We start from the raw sequence: 22,224 nt of genomic DNA on the forward strand, positions 1-22,224 counted from the left end.
CTTTGTGTTGCTCACATTGAGGGAGAGGTTGTTGTGGTCTCTGTCCTCCTCCCTATAGGCTATATCATCATTGTCGGGGATCAGGACTACCACTGTGGTGTCGTCAGCAAACTTAATGATGGTATTGGAGTCGTGTTTGGCCACGCATTCGTGGGTGAACAGGGAGTACAGGTGGGGACTAAGCATGCACCCCTGAGGGGTCCCAATGTTGAGGATCAGCCTGGCAGATGTGTTGTTGCGTACCCTTACCACCTGGGAGGCATGTCAGGAAGTCCAGGATCCAGTTGCAGAAGGAGGTGTTTAGTCCCAGGGTTCTTAGCTTAGTGATGAGTTTAGTGGGCACTATGGTGTTGAACACTGAGCTGTAATCAATTATTTTTTTATTTTTTATTTCACCTTCATTTAACCAGGTAGGCCAGTTGAGAACAAGTTCTCATGTACAACTGCGACCTGGCCAAGATAAAGCAAAGTAGTGCGACACAAACAACAACACAGTTACACATGGAATAAAGAAACATACAGTCAATAGAACAACAGAAAAAGTCTATATACAGTGTGTGCAAATGGCGTAAGGAGGTAAGGCAATAAATAGGCCATAGTAGCAAAGTTATTACGATTGAACAAATTAACACTGGAGTGATAGATGTGCAGATGATGATAAGCAAGTAGAAATACTGGTGTGCAAAAGAGCAAAAAAGTAAATTAAAAAAATATGGGGATGAGGTAGGTAGCTGGATGGGCTATTTACAGATGGGCTGTGTACAGCTGCAGCGATCGGTAAGCTGCTCAGATAGCTGGTGCTTAAAGTTAGTGAGAGAGATATAAGTATCCAACTTCAGGGATTTTTGCAATTCGTTCCAGTCATTGGCAGCAGAGAACTGGAAGGAAAGACGAAAAAAAAGAGGAGTTGACTTTGGGGATGACTAGTGAGAAATGCCTGCTGGAGCGCGTGCTAAGGGTGGGTGTTGTTATGGTGACCAGTGAGCTGAGATAAGGCGGAGCATTACCTAGCAAAGACTTATAGAGGACCTGGAGCCAGAGGGTCTGGCGACGAATATCTAGCGAGGGCCAGCCGACGAGAGCATACAGGTCGCAGTGGTGGGTGGTATATGGGGCTTTGGTGACAAAACGGGTGGACTGTGATAGACTGCGTCCAGTTTGCTGAGTAGAGTGTTGGATGCTATTTTGTAAATGACATCGCCGAAGTCGAGGATCGGTAGGATAGTCAGTTTTACGAGGGTATGTTTGGCAGCGTGAGTGAAGGAGGCTTTGTTGCGAAATAGGGATCCGATTCTAGGTGTAATTTTGGATTGGAGATGTTTAATATGAGTCTGGAAGGAGAGTTTACAGTCTAGCCAGACACCTAGGCATTTGTAGTTGTCCACATATTCTAAATCAGAACCATCCAGAGTAGTGATGCTAGTCGTGCGGGCAGGTGCGGGCAGCGATCGGTTGAAAAGCATGCATTTAGTTTTACTACCGTTTAAGAGCAGTTGGAGGCTACGGAAGGAGTGTTGTATGGCATTGAAGCTCGTTTGGAGATTTGTTTACACAGTGTCCAAAGAAGGGCCAGATGTGTACAGAATGGTGTCGTCTGCGGAGAGGTGGATCAAGGAATCACCCATAGCAAGCAACATCGTTGATATATACAGAGAAAAGAGTCGGCCCGAGAATTTAACCCTGTGGTACCCCCATAGAGACTGCCAGAGGTCCAGACAACAGGCCCTCCGATTTGACACACTGAGCTCTATCTGAGAAGTAGTTGGTGAACCAGGCGAGGCAGTCATTTGAGAAACCAAGGCTGTTGAGTCTGCCGATAAGAATGCGGTGATTGACTGAGTCGAAAGCCTTGCCAGGTCGATGAAGACGGCTGCACAGTACTGTTATCGATGGCGGTTATGATATCGTTTAGTACCTTGAGCATGGCTGATGTGCACCCGTGACCAGCTCGGAAACCGGATTGCACAGTGCAGAGGGTACGGTGGGATTCGAAATGGTCAGTGATCTGTTTGCAAATCACTTGGCTTTCGAAGACTTTAGAAAGGCAGGGCAGTATGGATATAGGTCTGTAACAGTTTGGGTCTAGAGTGTCACCCCCTTTGAAGAGGCAGCTTTCCAATCTTTAGGAATCTCGGACAATGTGAAAGAGAGGTTGAACAGACTGGTAAAAGGGGTTGCAACAATGGCAGCGGATAATTTTAGAAAGAGAGGGTCCAGATTGTCTAGCCCAACTGATTTGTACAGGTCCAGGTTTTTCAGCTATTTCAGAACATAGGCTATTTGGATTTGGGTGAAGGAGAAGCTGGGGAGGCTTGGGCAAGTAGCTGCGGGGGCTGCGGAGCTGTTGGCCGGTGTTGGGGTAGCTAGGAGGAAAGCATGTCCAGCCGTAGAGAAATGCTTATTGAAATTCTCGATTATCGTGGATTTATCGGTGGTTACAGTGTTTCCTAGCCTCAGTGCAGTGGGTAGCTGGGAGGAGGTGCTCTTATTTTCCATGGACTTTACAGTGTCCCAAAACGTTTCGGAGTTAGAGCTACAGGATGCAAATTTCTGCTTGAAAAAGCTACCCTTTGCTTTCCTAACTGACTGTGTGTATTGGTTCCTGACATTCCTGAAAAGTTGCATATCACGGGGACTCTTCGATGCTAGTGCAGTCCTCCACAGGATGTTTTTGTGCTGGTCGAGGGCAGTCAGGCTTGGAGTGAACCAAGGGCTATATCTGTTCTTAGTTCTACATTTTTTGAAAGGGGCATGCTTATTTAAGATGGTGAGACAATTACTTTCAAAGAATGACCAGGCATCCTCTACTGACGGGAAGAGGTCAATATCCTTCCAGGATACCCGGGCCAGGTCGATTAGAAAGGCCTGCTTGCAGAAGTGTTTTAGGGAGCGTTTGACAGTGATGAGGGGTGGTCATTTGACTGCGGACCTATAGCGGATGCAGGCAATGAGGTAGTGATCACTGAGATCCTGATTGAAAACAGCAGAGGTGTATTTGGAGGACAAGTTGGTCAGGATAACATGTATGAGGGTGCCCATGTTTACGGATTTAGGGTTGTACCTGGTGGGTTCCTTGATAATTTGTGTGAGATTGAGGGCATCTAGTTTAGATTGTACGACTGCCAGGGTGTTAAGCATATCCCAGTTTAGGCCACCTAACAGAACAAACTCTGAAGATAGATGGGGGGCAATCAATTCACATATGGTATCCAGGGCACAGCTGGGAGCTGAGGGGGGTCTATAGCAGGCGGCAACAGTGAGAAACTTATTTCTGAAGAGATTCATTTTTAAAATTAGAAGCTCAGACTGGTTGGGCATAGACCTGGAAAGTATGACAGAACTTTGCAGGCTACCTCTGCATCTGCAGTAGATTGCAACTCCTCCCTCTTTGGCAGTTCTATCTTGACAGAAAATGTTGTAGTTGGGGATGGAAATCTCAGAATTTTTGGTGGCCTTCATACGCCAGGATTCAGACACGACAAGGACATTAGGGTTGGTGGAGTGTGCTAAAGCAGTGAGTAAAACAAATTTCTGATGTTAACATGCATGAAACCAAGGCTTGTACAGTTACAGAAGTCTATGAACAGCATTCTCACATGCAGCATTCTCACAAGGTTCCTGGGTGTGCAACACATGTCATGTTGTGTTATGTCCCCCCAACACATCCCCCGTCACAGATAATCTTCATTAGTCATTGACTATGCAAGTCGCTCGTTATCTGGTCTTGATGTGGGAAACAACAGCCTCATGGGACTTCTGCTAGTCCTTGGGGTCCGGGAGGAAGTACACACACAGTCATGTGATCGCCGGTCCCACCCTAAAATATGTCCCCATAGCCCCCCCTCCTTGCCCTGGAATTGGTGCTGAGGGGGAGAGGAGGAAGATTGGGGAGGACATGTCCGGTGAGATTTGTTTGATGTGAGCCACCAGTCTGTATCTCACCAAAGGGGATTTCCCACTCCCCTAGTGCTTGTGTAACTAACAGTGTGCTAACTCACTCGCTGCCTGGACAGTAGCAGATTTTGCCTGCCTGGTTGTTAAGACTTCCTGATAAAGTAGGCCACAGTGAAGGACGCAAAGAAAGCTCAGCAGGTTGTGTCAAGATGACTTTGCGCTCCTCAGATGTAGGACATGCAGTCTTTGGTTTGACCTCAATACTCCTCTACCTACCTCCTACCACCTGGTTGAAATATATTTTCACAAGACTTGAGCTGTTCTTGTTTTCGTTGGCCCTGTAGAATAGAATCAATGGAGAAGTCCTATAAGTGTCCTACTTAATCAAAGCTATTCACTTCTAAGTATGTGTTCCATGTACAGATGTAGGATCTTAATTTGATCACTCTTATGTTGCTGAGAATTTTCCTGTGCTGCAGGAAATGCGAATGAGCTTATTGATTTACATAAATTCACTGAAAACTGCACTAACACACGGTTATATTAACAGTATTGTATGTAGCCTACATTTCTCCAGCTAATAACCTAACCACCGATCAAGCAACTTTATGGACTAAACGTTAAAATCCTGTTTCTGCAGGATTATTTTTACTACAACAGTACTGGTCTAATTAAGATCCTACATATGTATGTCCTAGAGTATACCACCACCAGACCTCCACCCCACCAGACCTCCACCCCACCAGACCTCCACCCCCCACCAGACCTCCACCCCACCAGACCTCCACCCCACCCCACCAGACCTCCACCCCACCCCACCAGACCTCCACCCCACCAGACCTCCACCCCCACCAGACCTCCACCCCCACCAGACCTCCACCCCACCAGACCTTCACCCCCACCAGACCGTCACCCCAACAGACCTCCACCCCCACCAGACCACCCCACCAGACCTCCACCCCCACCAGACCTCCACCCCACCAGACCACCCCACCAGACCTCCACCCCACCAGACCTTCACCCCAACAGACCTCCCCCACCCCCCCCAGACCTCCACCCCCACCAGACCTCCACCCCACCAGACCACCCCACCAGACCTCCACACCCACCAGACCTTCACCCCAACAGACCTCCACCCCCACCAGACCACCCCACCAGACCTCCACCCACACCAGACCACCCCACCAGACCTCCACCCCCAACAGACCACCCCACCAGACCTCCACCCCATCAGACCACCCCACCAGACCTCCACCCCCACCAGACCTCCACCCCACCAGACCACCCCACCAGACCTCCACACCCACCAGACCTCCACCCCCAACAGACCACCCCACCAGACCTCCACCCCCACCAGACCTCCACCCCACCAGACCTTCATCCCCACCAGACCTCCACCCCACCAGACCACCCCACCAGACCTCCACCCCCACCAGACCTTCACCCCAACAGACCTCCACCCCACCAGACCACCCCACCAGACCTCCACCCCCACCAGACCTCCACCCCACCAGACCACCCAACCAGACCTCCACCCCCACCAGACCTTCACCCCAACAGACCTCCACCCCACCAGACCTCCACCCCCACCAGACCTCCACCCCACCAGACCACCCAACCAGACCTCCACCCCCACCAGACCTCCACCCCATCAGACCACCCCACCAGACCTCCACCCCCACCAGACCTCCACCCCACCAGACCACCCCACCAGACCTCCACACCCACCAGACCTCCACCCCCAACAGACCACCCCACCAGACCTCCACCCCCACCAGACCTCCACCCCACCAGACCTTCATCCCCACCAGACCTCCACCCCACCAGACCACCCCACCAGACCTCCACCCCCACCAGACCTTCACCCCAACAGACCTCCACCCCACCAGACCACCCCACCAGACCTCCACCCCCCCACCAGACCTCCACCCCACCAGACCACCCAACCAGACCTCCACCCCCACCAGACCTTCACCCCAACAGACCTCCACCCCACCAGACCTCCACCCCCACCAGACCTCCACCCCACCAGACCACCCAACCAGACCTCCACCCCCACCAGACCTCCACCCCATCAGACCACCCCACCAGACCTCCACCCCCACCAGACCTCCACCCCACCAGACCACCCCACCAGACCTCCACACCCACCAGACCTCCACCCCCAACAGACCACCCCACCAGACCTCCACCCCCACCAGACCTCCACCCCACCAGACCTTCATCCCCACCAGACCTCCACCCCACCAGACCACCCCACCAGACCTCCACCCCCACCAGACCTTCACCCCAACAGACCTCCACCCCACCAGACCTCCACCCCCACCAGACCTCCACCCCACCAGACCACCCAACCAGACCTCCACCCCCACCAGACCTTCACCCCAACAGACCTCCACCCCACCAGACCTCCACCCCCACCAGACCTCCACCCCACCAGACCACCCAACCAGACCTCCACCCCCACCAGACCTTCACCCCAACAGACCTCCACCCCACCAGACCACCCCACCAGACCTCCACACCCACCAGACCTTCACCCCAACAGACCTCCACCCCCACCAGACCACCCCACCAGACCTCCACCCCACCAGACCACCCCACCAGACCTCCACCCCCAACAGACCACCCCACCAGACCTCCACCCCACCAGACCTTCACCCCCACCAGACCGTCACCCCAACAGACCTCCACCCCCACCAGACCACCCCACCAGACCTCCACCCCCACCAGACCTCCACCCCACCAGACCACCCCACCAGACCTCCACCCCACCAGACCTTCACCCCAACAGACCTCCACCCCCACCAGACCACCCCACCAGACCTCCACCCCCACCAGACCTCCACCCCACCAGACCACCCCACCAGACCTCCACACCCACCAGACCTTCACCCCAACAGACCTCCACCCCCACCAGACCACCCCACCAGACCTCCACCCACACCAGACCACCCCACCAGACCTCCACCCCCAACAGACCACCCCACCAGACCTCCACCCCATCAGACCACCCCACCAGACCTCCACCGCCACCAGACCTCCACCCCACCAGACCACCCCACCAGACCTCCACACCCACCAGACCTCCACCCCCAACAGACCACCCCACCAGACCTCCACCCCCACCAGACCTCCACCCCACCAGACCTTCATCCCCACCAGACCTCCACCCCACCAGACCACCCCACCAGACCTCCACCCCCACCAGACCTTCACCCCAACAGACCTCCACCCCACCAGACCACCCCACCAGACCTCCACCCCCACCAGACCTCCACCCCACCAGACCACCCAACCAGACCTCCACCCCCACCAGACCTTCACCCCAACAGACCTCCACCCCCACCAGACCATCACACCAGACCACCCCACCAGACATCCACCCCCACCAGACCTCCACCCCACCAGACCACCCCACCAGACCTCCACACCCACCAGAACTCCACCCCCACCAGACCACCCACCAGACCTTCACCCCCACCAGACTTTCACCCCAACAGACCTCCACCCCCACCAGACCACCCCACCAGACCTCCACCCCCACCAGACTTCCACCCCATCAGACCCCCACCCCCACCCCCACCCCCAACAGACCTTCACCTCACCAGATGTAAGCATGCTCACCCTTGATGTTATCTGAATACACTCCAGATGCACCAGAGGCTGCCACTTGGAACTAGGACACTATCATTGGCCCCCCTGTCATCACATGATGTACACACATGACACAAGCACACATACAACCACACACACACCTCATGACAGACACACACACTTACACACACACGATACACACACGAGACAAACATAGATAACCATGTTGTATGGATTATAACAGGGGATGACACCTTAGCAGACACCCAGTGAGGATGAACTCTGAGCTCTTTACTAGTTTATATAAAGTGTGTTTTAATGGCGCGTTAACGTTTGAATGAAATGAACGACTGATCACATACATTTGGCAGTAGATCGCAGACCTGGGTTCAAACACTACTTGAAATCTTTCAATTACTTTGAGCGTTTTCTCTAGCCAGCCTAGAGTTCCTTCCTAGGTGGGGTTTAGAGTTTTGAGGATATTCTGTTGGGCATTACGCCAGTCAAGCACAGGTAAAGTATTCAAAATGAGTATTTAAACCCAGGTCTGGTATATACTGTAGAGATATATGCTACTGTATGTGAAGCTCACTTTCAGTGGTGAATCCAAATCCCTAGCCTCTTGTATCAAGAGACTTTCAACGGTCTGAAACAATCTGGACCATATCCCTCTCACACTGTAATGACCTCCCATTCATTATAAAAACTGGGACATGCTATGATGGAAAATGTCAAGTACATTCGAGCCATTGTTGTGTGTGTGTGTGTGTGTGTGTGTGTGTGCGCGTGTGTGCGTACTGACCATGTCCATTTATAAACACAGTGTACTAAACATTAAGAACACCTTACTAATATTGAGTCCCTTTTGCGCACAGAACAGCCTCAATTCGTCCACAGGGATGCTGGGCCATGTTGACTCCAATGCTTCCCACACTTGTGTCAAGTTGGCTGGTGGACCATTCTTGATACACACAGGAAACTGTTGAGCATGAAAAACCCAGCAGCGTTGCAGTTCTTGTCACACCCAAACCGGTGTCTTGCCCATTCACCCTCTGAATGGCACACATACACAATATATGTCTCAATTGTCTTAAGGCTTAAAAATCCTTCTTTAACCTGTCCCTTCATCTACGCTGCTTGAAGTGGATTCAACAAGTGACATCAATAAGAGATCTTAGCTTTCACCGGGTCAGTCTGTCATGGAAAGAGCAGGTGTTCCTAATGTTTTGTACACTCAGTGTCTGGAACGTTTATCTGAATGCGGTGAGGTAGTCATCCAGGTATCTTGTCAAGACCACTCAGTGTTTCTACTGTACATACCATGGAGCATAGACCCTAGATAGGACACATTGAGGAGTACTATATATAATATGTCTAGGCCAATGGAACTCAGCAGTGTAATTAAGACTGTGGTATCCAGCATCCTGTGTTCCAATCCTGGGATTCGACAATGCAAGTGGGAGATTAACTACCAACCAGAAGGAAGCTGGTTTCAGATCCCATGTACCCTATCCTGCCATTGTGCCCTTGAGCAAGGCACTTGCTGCTAAATGTGTAGCTGCAGGGGTGCTGTTCTGTGGTCGGCAGAAGCTGTGTTCCTACCCAAAATGTGTGTGTTGTGTGTTTGTGTGTTGTCTTGGGAAGTGGGAGTGGAGGAGGGAGCAGATGAAGAATTTCAGTCTCTGCAGATGGACTAATAAATGACTATTCAATATGCTATTCTACTGTCGGACTACGATCGCATGTCAGCTGAAGCTTTACCATCGCCGAACAGCATGAGGATGGCCAGGTCCACTGCTCTCTTCCAGCCAGAATCCTTCTGGATGGCGATGCCGTAACCGGTGGTGGCGAACACCTTCCCGCTGCCGATGGTCACCAGTTTACAGCCCTCGTCCCTCCCGGCCATGTAGTTCAACACAGCAGCATCGTAGATGAAGGCATCCAATTTACTGAGCAGGAGTAGGGAGGGAGATAGTGGAGGATAGTTAGTGGTCAGTACTGGTCAGGCAAAGTGTTAGTAATTGTAGATTTTGGTTATTTTCAGGGTTAGGAGTTTTTTCCTGATCGTATGACTGAACCAGTAAAACTCGCAGAGTTTTCCTGGTGAGGTCACATGATCTGGAAAAAACTGCAGGGCCTAGTAATGAGAGATATACTGAACAAAAATAGAAACGCAACATGCAACAAGTTACAGTTCATATGAGGAAATCAGTCAATTAAAATAAATTAATTAGTCCCTAATCTATGGATTTCACATGACTGGGAATACAGATAAACATCTGTTGGTCACAGATATCTTTAAAAACAATGGGCCTCACAATGGGCCTCAGGATCTGGTCACGGTATTTCTGTACATTCAAATTGCCATTGATAAAATGCAACTGTTTTCATTGTCCATACCATATTCCCACCGTCACCATAGGGCACTCTGTTCACAACGTGGACATCAGTAAACTGCTCGCCCACATAGCGTCAAACACAGGGTCTGCGGTTGTGAGGCCAGTTGGATGTACTGCCAAATTCTCTAAAACGTCATTGGAAGCGGCTTATGGTAGAGAAATTAACATTAAAATGATCTGGCAACAGCTCTGGTGGACATTCCTGCAGTCAGCATGCCAATTGCACGCTCCCTCAAAACTTGGGACATCTGTGCAATTGTGTTGTGTGACAAAACTGCACATTTTAGAGTGGCCTTTTGTGCCCAGCACAAGGTGCACCTGTGTAATGATCATGCTGTTTAATCAGCTTCTTGATATGCCACATCTGTCAGGGGGATGGATTATCTTGGCAAAGGAGAAATGCTCACTAACAGGGATGTAAACAAATTTGTGCGCAAAATTTGAGAGAAATAAGCTTTTTGTGCGTACGGAACATCTCTGGGATCTTTTATTTCAGCTCATGAAACATGGGACCAGCACTTTACATGTTACGTTTATACTAAGTAAGTGACCTATGACAGGTTTAGGTGACAAACCCACAACTCATCAAATCCCCAATGGCTAGCTAGCAGTTCAACCAGCTCCCTCCCAACCAAGCCAAAAGAAGAGAAACCCCCAGATGGCTATATGAAGCTCTAGTGTTCTAATCCGCACTCTGCATTCTTAATTCTTGGAAAGGAAGAAGGGAGGAGACCATCACATCAGATCAGCTCTCAGCCTACACCAACCACCACCAGGCTGTTGCTTGCTGCTATTCTGAGCTAAAGAGCAGTGGCAGGCAGCAGCAAGCAACAGCAGCAGCTCTGCTTGCTTCCCACCCACCAACACTCCCTCCCTCCCTCCTCTCCATCCATCCCTCTCTCCTCTCCCTCACCTGTTCTCCCTCCATCCCTCCCTCTCCCCGGCCCTCCCTGGCTCTCCCCTCCCCTCCCCTCCCCTCCCCTCCCCTCCCCTCCCCTCCCCTCCCCTCCCCTCCCCTCCCCTCCATCCCTATCTCTCTCTCTCTCTCCTCTCCCTAACCCTCCACCCATCCTCCCCTCTTTCCCTCCCTCTCCTTCTCTCACCCTCCCTTGAGGCTTGCCAGGGCCTCGTTCACGTTCTTCTGGTGGAAGCTGGTCATATACTGGTGCATCTCCGGGTAATTGTTGCGGATGTTCCGTTCCGTGCTTCCATTGGGCACCGTTCCGAAACGGAATGGCGGGGAGAAGGCGTTGGGTTTTTGGAACTGTGGGGGGAAAAATAGCAGGGGTTGGTGTGGTGAGGTGGACAAGGCATCGGGTTCCATCAAATGCTCCTAATGCATTGTGCTTCTGGACTGACCGGAAATGAATCTGCTTGGAAAACATATGCAACGCTGGGCACATACAAGCAGGTGAAGGCACACACACACGCACACACACACCTTATTGTCACTGAGGCCCGACACCTGATCCACATACTCCTCCTGGATCATGAAGGCAGCCAGGTTGGCAGTGTAGGAGGCCAGGAAGATGACAGCGAAGAAGGCCCACACCGACACCATGATCTTACTGGTGGTGCCTTTAGGGTTCTGGACGGGAACAGAGTTGTTGAAAACCAGGCCCCACAGCAGCCAGATGGCCTTGCCGATGGTGAAGGAGGGGCCACCAGGCTCTGGGGAAAGAAAAGAGGGATGGGGAGAGGAAGTCAAGAGAGAGGGAGGGAAAGAGGGAGAAGGGAGTTGATTGGTTTGGTGGCTATGCTCCCAATTAAAAAAGCACTTCATTTAATAGTCCTGATGTTGGCTTTTTGTTATGGGGCCATTGATCTGAGGTAGGTTATGTTGTAGGTGAAAGCAACATGGTGGACACTTGTCCTTCTGCCTGCCAATGATCATGAACAAAAGGAGAGGAGAGAAATCCTGTTGGGAAGTATTGGGACGTAAAGCCAGTTGGCTCCTGCTATACCAGGCTCCACAGTAGCAGAATCAGAACTGACGCCCTGGCTGGCTGTCTGCACCCGCATCCATGGGGTGCTTGGAGAGAGGGACAGAGAGGGAGAGAGAGAGAGAGAGGGAGAAGGATGGAGAGAGAGAGAGAGAGGGAGGGACAGAGAGAGAGGGAGAGAGAGAAAGTGAAGGAGGGAGAGAGAGAATGTGAAGGATGGAGAGAGAGAGGGAGTGAGAGAGAGAGAGAGAGAGAGATAGAGTGTGAAGGAGGGAGCGAGAGAAGGGTAGAGATAGAGAGGGAGAAAGAGAGAGTGCAAGAGAGTGCGAGAGAAGGAGGGTGAAGGTGGGGGTGGATGGGTGTCCAAAAGGCTACAATTATGCTACAGCTGCAGCAACAAGCAACAAGCAATACAATACAACACGGTGTGTGCGTGTGCGTGTGCGTGTGCGTGTGTGTTTGTGTGTGCATGTGCGCTTAACACGGCTTACATAACCTGTATTGGAAGTCATTAACTCATGATACCGTGGGCGCGTAAACAGCAGAGGAACCAACATCTCTCTCTCTCCCCCTCTCTCTCTCTTCCTATCGCTCTCTCCCTCTCTGCTTTCTACAGTGGTTACAGTGAATTGTAGTGCATTATACAGCAGCAACAGACAGTGTAGATAACCCACCATTACCCTGCCCTGCCTGGCTCATCACTACACACTTATCCCCCTGTCACCAATATAAAGCAACAACACAAAAAGCAGGGTGGATATAAAACTCCTATGATGTTATCTTGAGTGGGCTGGAGTGGTGGAATGTTCATGCATTCCTCTGCATTGTATAAGGAGCCAGAGAGGGTGTGAAGAAGAGAAGCGCCATGTAAAATAGAATCCCGCTGCTGCCGTGGGAACGGAAACCGTTGATTTTGTGTTTTGAGGTGTTGGGAACATTATTCAATTCTGTGGGTAGTGTCATAAACATTCTGTCACAACTTTTGTTTTTCTGTGTTCGTTTTCAACACAATGGACCTGTGGAAAATGTTTAACGGAATGGTAATGGTGGTGGCTTATGTGAAGAGTAACCTTCCCTGAGACCTGAAGACCTGCGTTAGCTCCCCAAGACAATGCCTAGCCTTTTGCTCGGCGGGTTAACACAATCTTGTGTCGTACAGGAGACCCAGGATCAAACCCCAGACGGTGTATTGGGAAACAACATGATGTCTTTAGGTACAGGGAGACTTGTTGCTAGTGCTTAATGATGCCCAAGGCATTCTGTTATTGTGTAATGATGATGATGTTAGATAGGTTTTCATTTTAATCTACAGCTCCATCTAAGAACAGCTATTATTGTATTGTTCGTCCTGATGACTAGATGGCTGTGTCCTGAAGACTAGATTGTTGTGTCCCAAATGGCACCCAAGTCCCTATATAGTGCACTACTTTTGACCTTTGAGCCCTGGAAAAAAGTGCATTACATAGGGAATTGGGTGCCATTTGGGACACACACTATATGTGTTTCATTTAAAGAGTGTGGCAGGAGTGACTGAGGTGTCCTCCTTATATTGAGTGGAAATGTTTCAATGTGTTTCATTTCCCAACCTTGGCTGCCTGCTGCCTGGCTGGTGATAGAGGGGAAGAGAAAGGTGTTCAATTGACAAGTTCTCTCTCTCGCTCTTTCTCTGTTTGTTTGTGTTTGTGTTTGTGTGTGTGTGTGTGTGTGTGTGTGTGTGTGTCCTCTCTCTCACCTCGTCCGTCTGCCAGGCAGCGGTTGTAGCCGACCGGGCTGAAGTACTCAAACACAAACACAGCAATCGCTGACACGAGTAGCAGCATCACAAACATCATCACCCACACGTCCGCACTGAACGGCTCTGAGAGAAGAAGATAGAGAGGGAAAGAGGGAGGGAGAGAGAGAGAGAGGAGAGGGAGAGGGAGAGAGAGAGAGGAAGGGAAGGAAGGAAGGAAGGAAGGAAGGAAGGAAGGAAGGAAGGAAGGAAGGAAGGAAGGAAGGAAGGAAGGAAGGAAGGAAGGAAGGAAGGAAGGAAGGAAGGAAGGAAGGAAGGAAGGAAGGAAGGAAGGAAGGAAGGAAGGAAGGAAGGGGGAGGGAGACAGACGAAGGCTGGTAAATTAAACAAATTCATCAATGACCAAGTAGGTAATGGTATTATTGTGTGTGCGCGTGTGTGCTTATTTACCATGTCTGTGTGTGTGTGCTTATTTATCATGTCTGTGTCTGTGTCTGTGTGTGGTTATTTACCATGCCTGTGTGTTCGTGCTTATTTACCATGTCTGTGTGTGTGGTTATGTAGCTTACTGAGTGTGTGTCATGACTGTCCAGGAGAATCCAAATAGGTCCGATCAGGTTAGCAATGAATAACTTCAATCAAACCCCCTGTCACCCATGGAGGGGGAAGGAAATAACTAATGGGGATTAACAACTCACGTCCTGTTGTAAATCAAGGGAGAAGATCCAAATCAAATCAAATCAAATTTTATTTGTCACATACACATGGTTAGCAGATGTTAATGCGAGTGTAGCGAAATGCTTGTGCTTCTAGTTCCGACAATGCAGTAATAACCAACAAGTAATCTAACTAACAATTCCAAAACTACTGTCTTATACACAGTGTAAGGGGATAAAGAATATGTACATAAGGATATATGAATGAGTGATGGTACAGAGCAGCATAGGCAAGATACAGTAGATGGTATCGAGTACAGTATATACATATGTGATGAGTATGTAAACAAAGTGGCATAGTTAAAGTGGCTAGTGATACATGTATTACATAAGGATGCAGTCGATGATATAGAGTACAGTATGTACGTATGCATATGAGATGAATAATGTAGGGTAAGTAACATTATATAAGGTAGCATTGTTTAAAGTGGCTAGTGATATATTTACATCATTTCCCATCAATTCCCATTATTAAAGTGGCTGGAGTTGAGTCAGTGTCAGTGTCAGTGTGTTGACAGCAGCCACTCAATGTTAGTGGTGGCTGTTTAACAGTCTGATGGCCTTGAGATAGAAGCTGTTTTTCAGTCTCTCGGTCCCAGCTTTGATGCACCTGTACTGACCTCGCCTTCTGGATGATAGCGGGGTGAACAGGCAGTGGCTCGGGTGGTTGATGTCCTTGATGATCTTTATGGCCTTCCTGTAACATCGGGTGGTGTAGGTGTCCTGGAGGGCAGGTAGTTTGTCCCCGGTGATGCGTTGTGCAGACCTCACTACCCTCTGGAGAGCCTTACGGTTGTGGGCGGAGCAGTTGCCGTACCAGGCGGTGATACAGCCCGCCAGGATGCTCTCGATTGTGCATCTGTAGAAGTTTGTGAGTGCTTTTGGTGACAAGCCGAATTTCTTCAGCCTCCTGAGGTTGAAGAGGCGCTGCTGCGCCTTCTTCACGATGCTGTCTGTGTGAGTGGACCAATTCAGTTTGTCTGTGATGTGTATGCCGAGGAACTTAAAACTTGCTACCCTCTCCACTACTGTTCCATCGATGTGGATAGGGGGTGTTCCCTCTGCTGTTTCCTGAAGTCCACAATCATCTCCTTAGTTTTGTTGACGTTGAGTGTGAGGTTATTTTCCTGACACCACACTCCGAGGGCCCTCACCTCCTCCCTGTAGGCCATCTCGTCATTGTTGGTAATCAAGCCTACCACTGTTGTGTCGTCCACAAACTTGATGATTGAGTTGGAGGCGTGCGTGGCCACGCAGTCGTGGGTGAACAGGGAGTACAGGAGAGGGCTCAGAACGCACCCTTGTGGGGCCCCAGTGTTGAGGATCAGCGGGGTGGAGATGTTGTTGCCTACCCTCACCACCTGGGGGCGGCCCGTCAGGAAGTCCAGTACCCAGTTGCACAGGGCGGGGTCGAGACCCAGGGTCTCGAGCTTGATGACGAGCTTGGAGGGTACTATGGTGTTGAATGCCGAGCTGTAGTCGATGAACAGCATTCTCACGTAGGTATTCCTCTTGTCCAGATGGGTTAGGGCAGTGTGCAGTGTGGTTGAGATTGCATCGTCTGTGGACCTATTTGGGCGGTAAGAAAATTGGAGTGGGTCTAGGGTGTCAGGTAGGGTGGAGGTGATATGGTCCTTGACTAGTCTCTCAAACACTTCATGATGACGGAAGTGAGTGCTACGGGGCGGTAGTCGTTTAGCTCAGTTACCTTAGCTTTCTTGGGAACAGGAACAATGGTGGCCCTCTTGAAGCATGTGGGAACAGCAGACTGGTATAGGGATTGATTGAATATGTCCGTAAACACACCGGCCAGCTGGTCAGCGCATGCTCTGAGGGCGCGGCTGGGGATGCCGTCTGGGCCTGCAGCCTTGCGAGGGTTAACACGTTTAAATGTCTTACTCACCTCGGCTGCAGTGAAGGAGAGTCCGCATGTTTTTGTTGCAGGCCGTGTCAGTGGCACTGTATTGTCCTCAAAGCGGGCAAAAAAGTTATTTAGTCTGCCTGGGAGCAAGACATCCTGGTCCGTGACTGGGCTGGATTTCTTCTTGTAGTCCGTGATTGACTGTAGACCCTGCCACATGCCTCTTGTGTCTGAGCCGTTGAATTGAGATTCTACTTTATCTCTGTACTGACACTTAGCTTGTTTGATAGCCTTGCGGAGGGAATAGCTACACTGTTTGTATTCGGTCATGTTACCAGTCACCTTGCCCTGATTAAAAGCAGTGGTTCGCGCTTTCAGTTTCACGCGAATGCTGCCATCAATCCACGGTTTCTGGTTAGGGAATGTTTTAATCGTTGCTATGTGAACGACATCTTCAACGCACGTTCTAATGAACTCGCACACCGAATCAGCATATTCGTCAATATTGTTATCTGACGCAATACGAAACATCTCCCAGTCCACGTGACCGAAGCAGTCTTGGAGTGTGGAGTCAGCTTGGTCGGACCAGCGTTGGACAGACCTGTGCTTTCCAAATTCACCAAAGAAACATGCTTTGTCTCAACAGACCTTTTTCCCGACGAAACTCTAACACGTTCAAAAGCGAATACTGGAACAATATTTCCAATGCAAAACGTGGGGAATCATCAGAGGCGATCTACAGAACACTAATGCTATTTTGTTTGTTATTTTGTGATGTCATTAAAAATGTTATAAAGGAAATATTGTAACTTGGAAAGTATACCCACTATATATATGAAGTTTCCATACTATGCCTTGTGCATGTAATATGAAAAATTATGAAAGTGTTTTTGTTAAGAGAGGGATGTGATGTGAGAAGCTATAAGAGATAATTGTTTTCCATAACTTTGCACCATTAGTAGTTTCCACCCCGAAGTGAGGTCAGGGAGAATGTTAGCCAGCCAGAGCCGCCCCTTTCGAGCAAAAGGTATAAATGATGGGTTAAACAAAAACACATTGGACCAGAAAAGCGTGAAGCTGCTGATGCACGTTTAAAGTGGTTTGAACTTTGAAACTCAACACGAGGTGGAGACGATAAACTCACCTCCCGGACAATCACTGGTACGACTGATTAGCTGTCATAAGTAAAGTTAAGTAGGACCATCCTGTTACTCAAACCATCGTATTACACTACTCTCATCACCCCACTGCGAAACCATCGATACGGCAGCTAGCCTATCTTCAAAGAAGCATCTTCAAGAGTGAATGGGAAGGAAAATTCAACTCTGTAGTTCTGTTCAGGACAATACGAAAAGTCACCGGATACCGGACAACTACAAAGAAGGACAACAGTAGAAGACTTGTTGGAACCATTTTGGACAATCAGAGCCTTACAAGCGTGCCGTGAAAAGGCCCAACCCCCTTTCAAAGATTGCCCTGTTCACCGAGAGATCCCTGGCGAACCTAGGCATTTCACATGAATACATTCATGATTTCTTACTCAAAGCGGGCAGTGTTTCGGGTGCAAAGTATATGATTACTGTAGGTGAGAGTAGTTTCTGAATGTACCAATGTTAAGTGTCTCTGTCCCTCTCTCTCTCCATCTCTTCTTTAACAGACATCCATGTTGTTGTCATTCCGCTAGGGATCTGTTTTCAGTGTATTAGTGTATTTCAGTCTCCAGGCAAATGCTGGTGCAGAGTGTGTATTTTGATCATGTGTTCCCAATTAATTAGTTAAAAAATAAATAATGAAACCAATTTGTGTAATACTGAATCATAAGTAAGGCTTGGGTATTTGCAGATGCAAGGAGGTTACGACTGTTCAAAATGATGATATAATGCAAGGTTATGATTAATACATTTACTGTTTATAGATGTGATAGGTGATGTGATAACTCTTTAAAGAACCGTTCTCATGGTGCCCCAGACCCTAATGAGTTAATTGTTACATGAATAATTTAATTGGGTAACAATTAAACATAGATAGCTAATTAGATAAATAACAGTCTTCAGAATAATGTTAAAGTCAAGTCACGACATATGGATGTGAAGCATCTCCATCAACACCAGGTGCCAGTGGTACTCTGATTCTCACCAAGGAAGGCGGAGGGGGAGACAGTGCCGTTGCTACGGGAGACCAGGACACTGATCCCCGTCTCGATGAAGGGCACGGAGAAGTCAATGACCTCAGACCTCTCCGCGTTGATGGTGAGCGACCCCACGGCCATGTGGGCCTTCTTCTGCTCCACCTGAGTCAATGAGAGAGACAGGGTCAACGGGAGGTCATTTTGGATCTGATACAAAACAGGACCGAGAGAAATGGCGAAGGAGCAGGAAACTGGGTTACTACTTTATACTACAACTGTAGACTACTGTATATCAATGAGAGGTCACCTTTTCCCTTCACATACACTGCCATTTTAGATCTGATACGAAACATGACTGTGAAAAATAATGAAGGAGAAGGAAACTGGGTTACTACACTGTATAGTGAATCACTACTACAACTGGAAAAAGCTCTGTTCTTGCCACGAACCTTTCCCTCCCCTGCTCTCTCCCCTATATCCTAGTCCCTCCCTCCACTCACTCACTCACTCACTCACTCACTCACTCACTCACTCACTCACTCACTCACTCACTCACTCACTCACTCACTCATTCCCCTCCCTCCCTGCTCTGAGTCTCTACAGGTATATTTAGCTGTTAATACCTGAGGCCTTGGGCAGTGTATAAAAGTGGGCCACACAGGGTAAACACATAGCAGAGTGAGCATGAATTATTCCCTCCCCTCTGCTCTCTCCCTCTTCTCTCACTCCTCCTCCTGATGTTTTTCATTTGTTTGTGCCCATTTCTCTCTCCCATTTATCTTTGGCTCCCTCATTCTCTCCTATCTAAATGAAATCATTAGCCGCGTACTTGGATCATGAGAACAGGCATGCCTGTGCATTTGCATAAGCCGGGTGTGCCTACGTTGACACGTCTCCCTGTCGTTTTAATACAGAATCCAGTCAAAGGTTTTATAATGCCAGATGAATCCATTCCTCAGCATCTCTGTCCCTGATATACAAGCACAACATTGATCAGTTGTCAGGCAGGGCTACACGTTTATTCGTCCCACCCGCGATCGTTTAACTTGGACATCCTTTCATAGAGGATGCAGTACAGTGCTGTATCTAACACGTGCTATGTGATTTAATATGGGAATGAATGCCGGCGAGGTAGGGGCTTTCCCCGAGGCTCTTCCCACTGCTAACTCTCCCTCTCTGAGTCTGATGAAGAGCCTCCTCTCCTCTTCTCTCCCAGACTTGAAATGAGCGGATCAAAGCCCCCCGCAGGCTAGGATATAGAGGCAGTCAAATCAGACCTGCTGGGTTCAAATAGTATTCATCTTCTGTCAAAATCCTTTGTGCTGCGCTCAATTGAGCTTGTCTGGCACGATAGAAGCAATAGAATAGTCCCACACGTGCAAACCCCGCCCTCCTAGCACTTCAGGCAGGCTCAATCAATCAAACAGACAAAGTATTTGAACACATTTCAAATACTAATCGAACCCAGATCTGGAAATAAGGAGATAAGAGTCAGAACGCCAAAAGAGAGTCAGTGAGAAAGAACGGACAAACTCCCACCTCCCCGACCATTCCATTCCAGGTGCCGTTGATCTTCTTGCCGTGCTTTCCGTTGGTGACCAGGTAGAGGTCATAGGTGAACTTGACCTGCTTGGCGATCTTCTTCAGGATGTCGATGCAGAAACCTTTACAGCAGCGCTTGGTGTACTGGCCAGGTACTGTCTGGTTGCTGAGAGAGAGATTTTCTTATTCATTTTCCCTTTTGTACTTTAACTATTTGCACATAGTTACAACACTGCATACAGACATAATATGACATTTGAAATGTCTTCATTATTTTTGAACTTTTGTGAGTGTAATGTTTACTGTTATTTTTTTAATTGTTTCATTCACTTTTATTTATTATCTATTTCAGTTGCTTTGGAAATGTAAACATATGTTTCCCATGCCTAGAAAGACCCTTAAATTGAAAATTGAAATTGAAACAGAAGGAGAAAAAAACAGAAGGAGGAGGATAAGAGAGAGAGGGAGGGAGAGGGAGAATGACAGAGAAAGAGAGATAGAGTGAGATACAGAGAGAGAAATAGAAGGATAAGAGTGAGAGGAAGAGCAAAAGAAAGAGAGGAAAGAGAAAAATGAGGATAATGGGACACAGGAAGAAATCAATGACCAGGTGGGTCAAAGGGCAAAAATAATTGGGGCCAATCAAAGAGAGGTAGAAGAGAGGGGGGACAAGTACAGGATGATCATTAGAGAGAAGGGACAGGTACAGGATGATCAGAAGAGAAGGGGAATAGGTGCAGGATGATCAGAAGACGGGGGACAGGTACAGGATGGTCAGGCGAGAGGGGGACAGGCACAGGATGGTCAGAAGATGGGGGACAGGTACAGGATGGTCAGAAGATGGGGGACAGGTGAGGATGGTCAGAAGAGAGGGGGACAGGTACAGGATGATCAGAAGAGAGGGGGACAGGTACAGGATGATCAGAAGACGGGGGACAGGTACAGGATGATCAGAAGACGGGGGACAGGCACAGGATGATCAGAAGACGGGGGACAGGTACAGGATGATCAGAAGATGGAGGGACAGGTACAGGATGGTCAGAAGATGGGGGACAGGTACAGGATGATCAGAAGAGCGGGGGACAGGTACAGGATGATCAGAAGAGAGGGGGACAGGTACAGGATGATCAGAAGAGAGGGGGGGACAGGTACAGGATGATCAGAAGATGGGGGACAGGTACAGGATGATCAGAAGATGGGGGACAGGTACAGGATGATCAGAAGAGCGGGGGACAGGTACAGGATGATCAGAAGAGAGGGGGACAGGTACAGGATGATCAGAAGAGAAGGGGGACAGGTACAGGATGATCAGAAGAGAGGGGGACAGGTACAGGATGATCAGAAGAGAGGGGGGACAGATACAGGATGATCAGAAGAGAGGGGGAGAAACAATAAATAAACAGTGATGGTGAGGTTGACAGGAGAGGTGAGATGAGAGGATGAAGGATGAAGAGAGGATGAGAGGATGAAATGTCAATAATAAAAGGAGGAAAGGGCAAGGAATGAGAGGCAGGAGCTCCAGGGAATTTAGATATGCCAGCAGAGAGAGAGAAATGGAGTGAAAGAAAAGGAGAGAGAGAAAAGGAGTGAGAGAAAAAGGAGGGCAATGAGGGGAATCCATTATGGGAGGGCAAGGTGAAGTGGAGAAACTGAAGAAGGGTAAGTGTAGTGAAGCGTGAACAAAATGTGGACGAGAAAAGTAAAATAGTCCAGATATAGGAAGAGGGGGGGAAGGGATGGGGGTTATCAGAAGACAAATAGATTGAGAGAGGATGAGAGGATGAAATGGAGAGATAGATTAAATGACCAAAACACCTGAGCGGGGTTGATGAAGACCAGAAACATCAGGTTCAGGCTTTGCCTCTTTTCTGCTTTTCCCCTGAAACCAGATGCTTCCATTTTATAGATGGCATGAAGGTCCTAGACATTTTCTGCCCTTAAAGTAGAATTTGAGCTCTGTTTTTAATAGAGATATTGCTCTGTTTTTAATAGAGATATTGGTCTGTTTTAATAGAGATATTAGTCTGTTTTTAATAGAGATATTGGTCTGTTTTTAATAGAGATATTGGTCTGTTTTAATAGAGATATTGGTCTGTTTTAATAGAGATATTACTCTGTTTTAATAGAGATATTGCTCTGTTTTAATAGAGATATTGCTCTGTTTTAATAGAGATATTGCTCTGTTTTAATAGAGATATTGCTCTGTTTTAATAGAGATATTGCTCTGTTTTAATAGAGATATTGCTCTGTTTTAATAGAGATATTGCTCTGTTTTTAATAGAGATATTGCTCTGTTTTAATAGAGATATTGCTCTGTTTTAATAGAGATATTGCTCTGTTTTAATAGAGATATTGCTCTGTTTTAATAGAGATATTGCTCTGTTTTTAATAGAGATATTGCTCTGTTTTTAA

At 48.6% G+C, this 22,224-nt stretch overlaps 1 protein-coding gene across 1 annotated transcript in view; it reads right to left on the minus strand.

The window, feature by feature from the left end:
- The window catches only part of LOC112222182 (glutamate receptor ionotropic, NMDA 2B-like), a 136,081-nt gene that overhangs the window by 14,664 nt on the left and 99,193 nt on the right, over window positions 1-22,224 (minus strand). The window contains 6 exon segments of the mRNA XM_042304084.1: window positions 9,253-9,440; window positions 10,994-11,154; window positions 11,332-11,561; window positions 13,566-13,691; window positions 18,279-18,432; window positions 19,810-19,978. Of these exon segments, the coding sequence (XP_042160018.1) occupies window positions 9,253-9,440; window positions 10,994-11,154; window positions 11,332-11,561; window positions 13,566-13,691; window positions 18,279-18,432; window positions 19,810-19,978 (1,028 nt within the window).

Source organism: Oncorhynchus tshawytscha, linkage group LG02 (assembly GCF_018296145.1).
Source record: "Oncorhynchus tshawytscha isolate Ot180627B linkage group LG02, Otsh_v2.0, whole genome shotgun sequence".
In the NCBI taxonomy this organism is placed as follows: domain Eukaryota; kingdom Metazoa; phylum Chordata; class Actinopteri; order Salmoniformes; family Salmonidae; genus Oncorhynchus; species Oncorhynchus tshawytscha.